Source organism: Rattus rattus, chromosome 9 (genome assembly GCF_011064425.1).
Source record: "Rattus rattus isolate New Zealand chromosome 9, Rrattus_CSIRO_v1, whole genome shotgun sequence".
Classification (NCBI taxonomy): Eukaryota; Metazoa; Chordata; class Mammalia; order Rodentia; family Muridae; genus Rattus; species Rattus rattus.
Window position 1 is genome coordinate 68,362,915 of NC_046162.1, and position 9,123 is coordinate 68,372,037.

General features: G+C 46.7%; 1 protein-coding gene across 2 annotated transcripts; it reads left to right on the top strand.

The window, feature by feature from the left end:
• The first annotated feature begins 605 nt into the window (after nucleotides 1–605).
• Nucleotides 606–8,800, top strand: Atpaf2 (ATP synthase mitochondrial F1 complex assembly factor 2). Of its 2 annotated transcripts, XM_032912901.1 has the most exons (8): nucleotides 606–952; nucleotides 1,171–1,215; nucleotides 1,310–1,455; nucleotides 3,192–3,289; nucleotides 4,704–4,784; nucleotides 5,361–5,473; nucleotides 5,863–5,978; nucleotides 8,282–8,800. In XM_032912901.1, the coding sequence occupies exons 3-8, from the start codon at nucleotides 1,447–1,449 to the stop codon at nucleotides 8,417–8,419; spliced, it is 555 nt and encodes a 184-aa protein (XP_032768792.1). In that variant the 5' UTR covers nucleotides 606–952; nucleotides 1,171–1,215; nucleotides 1,310–1,446; the 3' UTR covers nucleotides 8,420–8,800. The 2 variants fall into 2 exon arrangements, with proteins under 2 accessions (XP_032768792.1, XP_032768791.1); XM_032912900.1 differs by having other exon boundaries at nucleotides 606–1,215.
• The last annotated feature ends 323 nt before the right edge of the window (nucleotides 8,801–9,123 follow it).

Below are 9,123 nucleotides of genomic sequence, written 5' to 3' on the forward strand. Positions count from 1 at the left end.
GGTGTTCTATTGCTGTGAGGAGACATCATGACCAAAGCAGCTCTTACAAAAGAAGGTATTTAGTGGGAAGCTTGCTTATAGTTTTAAAGGGTTAGACCATTATCATGGTAGAAAGCACAGTGGCAGGCCTGGTGCTAGAGAAGTAGCTGAGAGCTACATCTTGAGAGACAGAGACAGGGCCTGCCATAAGCTTTGAAACCTCAAAGCCCACCCCAGGATCACACCTCCTTCACCAAGGCCTCACTTCCCAACCGTTCTCAACAGCGCACCAACTAGACCCACCAAGCAGGCAGATACATGATTGAGCCTTTAGTGGCCAATCTTTGATAATGTGATAATATTCTTCTCCATTATTCTTCCATTCCCTTCCCCCTATGCCCCCTTTTTCCAACAAGTCCCCCTCTTCCATGCCTCTTTTGGAGGTCTGATAACTTTATAAAAAATTTAAAGTGCATGAAGACAAAGATTTTTATGTCTTATTCATTATCAGACCCTTCCCAGTTTCCTCCCCCTGCCTTGCACACATAAGTTTCTCTAAGTTCTTGTAATTCTAACAAAGATATACAAAACAGATCGCCCTTCTTAAAGGAAGTATTTGGAGTTCCTGTTGAATACACAAGCAAGCTGGTTAATTAGATAAATGAGTTAGAGAAGACGGGAAATGTTTTTGGTAGCTTTATTTTCTGCCTGTACATCACACATTTACATTCATGTGTACATAAGCACACATTGGCTTCCTTCCTCAGAGGCATCTGCCTGAAAGGAGCTTCTGGTTCTATTCCATTCACAAACCAACTTTCCATTCAGGTCCATTGTGCTGGCCTGGGGGCAGTGCGCGTGGGCATACTGGCTGCTAAAGCAGGTGTTGGAAGTTCTCGGGTCACAGTCTGAGGCTCCACTGGCTCTTGATCAGAGTCGTCTCCCAGCTTGGATACTAGGAGAGGCATAACCAGTGAGTCCTGGTCTTCACTTGTCCCTGGAGAGTGGTTGTTCCCTTTTCTAGGCTTTAATCAGAAGCTCTTGATTATACTGCAGACCAGGGCAGACCTTGGATGGTGATATGAAAATGAAGCCAATCAATCAGCATTAGCAATAATGATATGAGTTGGTGTTGCCTTTGGAGGTCTCTTGATTCTATTTTAAATTGTCTCTGAAAAATCTGTCTTACAGAAAGGAAGAGGTTTTATCAGAACGTCAGCATCTCACAGGGTGAAGGTAAGTATCTGAAAATCTGATGGCCTTATTGTGAATGGTTGGGGTACACTTTTTGTCTCCACATTCCCTGAGAACTTTCATTTGATCTTTTAAGGTGGCTTTGAGATAAACCTGGACCACAGAAAGCTGAAAACTCCCCAAGCCAAGCTTTTTACCGTCCCCAGCGAGGCCCTGGCTATTGCGGTGGCCACTGAATGGGACTCCCAGCAGGATACCATCAAGTTCTACACCATGCACCTGGTAACAAGCTTGTAGCAAGCAAACTTTTATCATACTAACGTCCATCTGATGCTCACCAAGCCTTCCTGGCAGTTCCTTCCATATTATGACAAGGCTCTGGGATAGACAAGGCTCCTACCTGCCTACCTGCAGCCATACTTAAACCATCTGTCACTGAACAGGCCAAGTTCTTTCCTTGCCTGGCCTGGCCACTTGTAGTTCGCTCTACTTGGAGCACTGGGCTGAGTAGTGTGTGACTGGTTTTTCCCCTGGTCTCTGGACAGAAGTCATCATTAATGACTCCTAGTTCTCCCCCTCCATCCCCTATCCCATTTTATCTTTGTTGTTTGGTTGATTTTGGTTTTTTGAGACAGAGTCTTGTGTCTTAGGCAGGCCTCAAACTTGATTTATAGCTGCAAATGACCTTGAACTTGTGCTTTTATGGCCTGAGTACTGAGATGACTCATGTGTCTCCATGTCCTGTTTATGCAGTGCTGAGGGTTGAGCCCAGGGTTTATGAATGCTAGGCAAACCCTCCATGTCTTAGTCACATCTCTCATCTTTATTTTATTTTTATTTTTATCATTATCATTATTATTATTATTATTATTATTTTGAAACAGTTTGTTTTGTTTATATAGTTCTGGCTGTTTAGGAATTTGCTCGGTAGAACAGTCTGACCTTGAACTCACAGAAGTCTGCCTGCCTCTGCCTCCTAAGTACTGGGACCAAAGGTGTGTGCCGCCTCACCTGAGTGCAGCCTTTATTTCTCATTACAGATAGTCATGTGCTGCATCACCACTGTAGCGGTCTGTTTCTATTTACATGTTTATTACCTGTGTCTTTCATAGCTTGGTTAGTGACAGAAGAGTAGTGGCCATGTCTTTTTCCTCAGTAGTTCCAGTTGCAAGTATACCTGAATCTCACTGAACATTGGTGGGGTACGGGACCCAGGCACCAGATGGGTGAGGAAAGGAGGATGAAGCCCTCTTCAGCCTTACAGAATGGTCACCCTTCCACCCTTCCAATGGTCCCTGCTGTACTGCCCACCTTATTGTGCCATGGGTGGTCAGATGATAACAGTGCATGCAATCCTCATGTGGCTCTAAGGAAGGCACCAGCTAGTACTGGGGCTAGGTGTTCTCGTCATACTCACTGCAGACCCAGATGGGCCTAACAGCATAGTCTATTTCTTGACTATCTAGTGTAATCAGGGTGACAAGGCCACAAACTGAGGCCTAGAGCAGCCTTAGGAGCCTCTTATTGATGAGGTAACACTAAGGAAATATCTTGATCCCAGTTCAATCTGCTGACTTGTTTTCTGAAGTGTCCAACAAGCTGGTAAAACTCTCAGTTATTTTGAGTTTCATGCCTCTATTGTATTTGAGTATGTATTTTACCTCTATGGGCCTCAATTTTCACATTTCTGAAAAAGGTAGAATAGTAGCATCTGCCCCAAAGCATAGTTATGCAGGTTAACCTGATAGTCGTGAATGTGAAAATACATAAAGCCCTGAAACTTTGAGAAAGTTCCCTACTCTAAGAAAGACCACTGTGAGAGTCTAGTGAATCCCATGAGCACAGTAGAGTTTGAAGACGGAGCCTGGTTTTCAGATCCCCCAGCAGATAGGCTGCTGCTGTGGCTGTGATGATAGCGCTAATGCATGGCTCTGATGTGCTGTCAGATGTGTCAGATGCAGTGTATGCACGCCTGAACCCCACAGGTGAGTGACAGCATTTTCTACCTTTCTATCAAGACCACATTGTGCAATACATCCTTGGACAACCCAACCCAGCGAAACAAAGACCAGTTGATCCGGGCAGCTGTGAAGTTTCTAGACACGGACACCATCTGGTAAGTGGCATTAGATGAATAGTCCTCTTGGGTGGTGTGAACTTCTTAGTCTATTTTGTTTCATTTGTCCAAAGCATATCGGTGGGGAGAAAGCAAGGCCTTTGTCATTATTTTGCAAGAGGGCAAGAAGGTAGCCCACTTGATATGACTGAACCCCAGGAGGAAGACTTCTCAGTCTGTTCTAGCACAGGGTACCCCTTGGGCTGAGCTGAGTTGCCATAGAGACGTATGCCATTTCCACAGGCTCCAGAACTATAGGACCCATTGGCCAACCCTGGCCCTTAATGTGTTCGTGTATTAGCATCCCTGTCATTACAGGTGGCAGTAGTCAGGGGCTGGTCTCTCCCAATTCTGAATTCTCCCGTGTCTATTTGCTTGTTGGAGAGTGATATTAAAGGAACATCTGAATGATTGTGCAGCACTGGGCCTGTTGGCCCTTTACTCAGGGGCTTTGAGTCACCCCAGGGATTCCTTGGGATGCTAGCATAGGTACTCTGGAAGGGAGGGAGTAGGAAAGCCTACTCTGTTTTTGTTAGGGAACAGTGGCTTGCAGGGAATAGAGTTCATTCAGCTTCCCTTTGATAAAGAGGGCTTCTTGAAAACTATACTGGATTCTAACAAGTAAACAAAGGCAGTTGGGACCAAGTTCTGTCTGCCTCTACCCTTCAGGTCCAGGATTGGGTAGGGAGGAAAGGCTTCCTACTCAGCTCTCAGCAGCCCAGCTTTTCTGCATACCCTCTGCTTACAGGAAACTAGCTTTCTGTTGTGCCCTAGGGTTTCCATCCATGAGACTGTGCAGCTTAGCTCCTATCAACTGACCCTTCTGTGTCTGTATCAAAATGACTTGTACCACCTGGTTCTGTGGTGATCCCTTTGGGCAAAAGGAGCTACAACAGGAGGTGGCTAGGTTCCTGAAATGTCGGCAGGCATTTGGTCCTTGGCCAGGAGGAGGTTTCACTGAGCGTCTAGCGCAGCACTGTGTCCAGTGGGTATGGGTCCCATTTTTATTGCAGATCTGCTTTTGAGTTCACGAACATGGCTGCTAATGGACCTGTCAAGTATTTGGGAACTGGAAGATAACCAATCACAACTCAAGCTACACTAAAATTCTCTGGAGGGTGTATGGAAACATGGCCAGAACCCCAGAGGTTCTGCTTGTCATCAGTGTGGGATTTATCTGAGAAAGTGTCCTGGTAATGAGCGTCTGAAGTGAGGCTAGAGCTGATGCTGCTGGCCCATGTGGTTCCTTCACCCCTTGGCTGTACTCGGAGCACATGGCTTTATGGGACAAGACTTAGGATGCTGGGTTGTTGGTGGAAAATTTTTGCTTATGCCCTTTGCATTTTCCTTTTCTGTCCCTCAATGAAGGAATTATACTTTTTTATTAATGAAGGTGGTTTTTACAATGAATTAGCTACAGGGTGGAAGAACCAGAGACATTAGTGGAACTTCAAAAGAACGAATGGGATCCCATCATAGAGTGGGCTGAGAAAAGGTAAGATGTGCAGCCCCACATGGACATTGAATAGGCCTGGTATTGGTTTGGGTGCTGGGGTCAGAGGCACACAGTACACCTGAAATCTCAGGCTGGCTTCCTCAGCCAGAGCCCTCCTGAGCTTGAGCTCCCTCAGGTGTGGAGAGGAGGGGTTACCTTGGAAAACATATTCCTCAAAGTCATTTAGGTCACTGTGCCCTGAATAACTGCTACTGGGCTCCAGCCCTTGTTACACATTTCTTGAGTCCTCACAATGACCCAGACATCCTGAGGGGCTATTTTTATTTATTTGTTTGTTTTGGTTCTTTGAAGTAGGGTCTCATGTAATCCAGGCTAGACTCAAACCCACTGTGTAGGCACCACTGGCCTTCTGCCTGTGATATCCTGCCTCAGCCTTCTGAGCTCTGTGATCACAGGTGTGATCACAGGTGTGCACCTCCATGCTCTGCTGTCCTGAGGAAAGCATGTATGCCATAATGTTTGGTTTGGCTTGGTTTGGTTTTTTGCTCTTAGTTAAAAGTTAGACTGCTCTTGAAAGACAGTGTGCCGAAGACATGCTCATGCCTTTCCCTTTAGGTATGGAATGGAGATCGGCTCCTCTACCAGCATAATGGGGCCCAGCATCCCTACCCAGACCCGAGAGGTGCTTACTAGCCACTTGGCCTCTTACAACATGTGGGCCCTGCAAGGTACAAGTTGGGTTTCATGGGCCTGGAGGGTTGGGTACATAGTGACACATCCCTGTTGAGCACTCTGAGCATGGAGGATGGGTGGCTCTGATGTCAGACCCTTTTACTTAGCTCTTCCTGTATCATTAGTATAGACCCATATAGCCATCTTTAAACCAATCATGGAGTGAGGCCTGGGGGACACTTGAATTAACTAGGTTCAGATCATATACCTACCCAGGAAAAGGCAGAGGTGGGTTACCCCAAGAAAAGGATAGTATTCTGGCACGAGAGTGTGTCAAAGTCAAGTGGGTCTTAGGATGATGTCCCCTTGCCCTATTCCATGAGGGAATAGAAACTGACAGGCAGTAGGCTATAAGTATTGACTGGGCTTGTGTCCCCCTGCCCAGGGATTGAATTTGTAGTGGCCCAGCTCAAGTCCATGTTGTTGACTTTGGGCCTGATTGACTTGCGCCTGACTGTGGAACAAGCTGTGCTGCTGTCACGCCTGGAGGAAGAGTACCAGGTAAGTTCTGATATCAGTTCCTACTTTAACCCTTTCTGATTCAGACTCTCTGAGTTTTTGTACATGAGAGAAAAAAAAATCAAACTAAGGAGCAGTGAAGGTTTAAGTGTTGCTGGGGCTAAGTGTAGGCTAAAGACCAGCCTAGTATGCTCTGGGCCCTGGATTCCATCATCAGCACCACACACACATACCCATGCATGTGAAAAGGCTTCAGAATTGTTCAGTACTCTCCTTGTCCCCCAACTCTTCAACAGCTTGATTGAGTAGGACTTGTGCTTACCCACATTTTATAGAAGAATAAACTGGAGTGCTAGGTTGCACTTCTGGAGAGTGTTACACTGTGGTTTGCTCCCATGTCCGTGTTACTAGGGCTAAGGCCGCCACTGTGAGGCTCATGGGCAGATGAAGGTATTTGGGCCGCATCTGTCCTGCTTTGTGTTCCTGATATCCACCCTAGCTAGCAGAGGAGCCAAGGAGCAGCTGCTGCCTGCACACACGTTGGGTTTAGGAGGCAGAAAACTAAGGTTCCGCCACGCTGCTGTTCACATTTTTGTTTTTGGCTTGTGTTTGTTTTGCTTTGTCGAGAGAGAGTCCCAGGTAGTCTAGATCAGCCTTGAGCTCATTGCTAACCATGAACTTCTGCTCTTCCTGCCTCAGCCTCTCTGATGCTGGGATTATGGACACATGTCACAATGGCTGGCCGATTTATATGTCTGTCTTATTTTTCTTTTCTGAGACAAGCCTTGCTGTATAGTCCTGACTGAAACTCACTGTGTAGACTAGCCTGGCCTGGACCATATGAAGGTGCTCTTGCCTTTGCCTCCTGAGATCACAAATGTGTGCTGCTGGGCCTGGCTTTTGTTTATATTTTCATCTTACTATTTTTATTTTCTTCTCCCCCCCCCCCCGCCTCCTTTCTGTCTTCCTATGTGTGTTTACGTTTATGTGGTACATGTGCAGGTAAGGATACATGTGTGAGCGTTCTGGAGGTTGACACTAGGTGTCCTCCTCAATTATTCTTTACCTCAGTATTGAGGCAGAGACTCTTGCTTGAACCCAGAGTTCACCAGTGTGGCTAGTTAAGTTAGCCAGTTGCTCTGGAGAATCCCTGTCTGCCTCTGCAGAGCTAGGGTTATAGGTCGGCTGCTACGTCCACTTGGCTTTTATGTGGTTGTTGGGATCTGAACTCTGCTCTTCATCCTTGTGCAGCAAGTGCTGAGCCGTCTCCCCAGCCCATTGTTTGTGTCATTAACACTGAGAACCTAGTGCTCCTTGTGAGCCTGAGGGTGTTGCTATTACTCCAACCTCAGAAGGTTAATGTTATTAGGAGTTGGTTTCTTTGAGATTAAAAACCTTATTGGAATATTTAATGTACTGCTTGGAAAAATGCCAGGGGCAACCTATTTCTATACAGCAGAAAAGAGCCACTCACTGATGTCAGGCCATTTCATGAGAAGGGCTGATGTCAGCTGTTAGGACTGTAGGGTTGGTACAAAACCAGGAAATCTGGCCTCTGGATTGGACTGTGCTTTTGGCTACGGGACCCAAGCCAGGTGACCCTCTGAACTTGGATTTGATCCTGCACAAAATGAGGAATGACCTGAAATGAAGGTGAAAATTATCTCAGATAATGTATTTCAGTTGTGCAAACTGAGACCAAGCAAGCAGAAATGCAGGTAGCTTGTATGACCTGAAATACTTTGTATTCCCTGGTGATCTGGCCAGGGCTGCTGGATTCCTGTAGGGAGACACCAGCAGGGTGGGTTTGGAGACACTCATTTCTGCAGAGGCACAGTGGGTTTGGAGCTCCTCCCTCTTGTTATAATTCTGAGAGGGTCTACAGCTGGCTTCCTATGTGCTACACAGAATCACTGCTGTTCTGCTGCTCCTTAGGGGTCAGAACCAAGTTGCTTGTGATCTGGCTTCATTTATTTACTGCACCCCCATGGTAGTCCCTACAGCCTTGAAGGACAATGAGATATACAACTCAAAAAGGATGACAACTTTCAGGCTGCTTCCTGCTGGCTTCCTGGATCACATAGATAAGGCCCCATTAGAGGAGACCCACTGGGATTTAGCAATGGCCAGCCCCTAAGCTGAGATATGTTCCTCCCAGACTATCTAAGGCCCCAGACAGCAAAAAAGCCAGCCCCAGCTTCCTGGATCATTACCAGATGGCCCACATGGGTCTCATGTATTTGGTAGGATCATGGCTCACCACCCTTAGCCCAGCAATGGGAATGGAATGTGATTCAGATCACCAGGCAAAACTAACCCAGAAGCTTGTTTTTACTTCTCCTTAGATCCAGAAGTGGGGCAACATTGAATGGGCCCATGACTATGAGCTCCAGGAACTGCGGGCTCGCACTGCTGCTGGCACCCTTTTTGTCCACCTCTGCTCGGAAAGCTCTACAGTCAAGCATAAGCTCCTGCAAGAGTGAGGCCTGGGGTGCACACACTTGCTGGAAGGAACTGCACAGGCACAGGCTCGCTGATGTGGGCCTCCTCGGCTGTTGGACCCCTGTATCCAGTGATGCTCGGCTAGCCAGTACCTATTAGGCTCCCTCAGCCTGTACCTGTAAGGCTACCCCGTCTGTACCTGGTCTTCCCTGACCTGTGTGGCTTGGCCATATATACAAGCATCCTGAGATGCCCTGGAGACATAGTGTGCCTGACTTGAGGTCAGACAGCTTCCGATGCAGATGTCCTTGGTTTGACCAGTAGTGAGGAAGGGAGACGAGTGATATATATAGGGACTTTCTCTTGACCCTGATTTTATTAAATATTTTTTCATTCTGGAAATATATCAAGCCTCATTTTCATTTGAGCCTTGGCATTTCTCCATTCTTCTTGTTTTATCTGAGCTCTGTCACATCTACCAATGGCTGGGGACCTCATCAGGAGGGCAGGAAACCAGCACATTACTACATGCACCCCTCTTCCATCTTCAGCCTGAAGGCCTTTTCCCCCTGGCTTTTTCTCAAATCATCTTTTGAAAGTGACTCTTTGGGGTTGGGGATTTAGCTTAGTGGTAGAGCGCTTGCCTAGCAAGCACAAGGCCCTGGGTTCGGTCCCCAGCTCCGAAAAAAAGAAAAGAAAAAAAAAGAAAGTGACTCTTTGGTCTAAGCTGGTTACTTACTGTTTG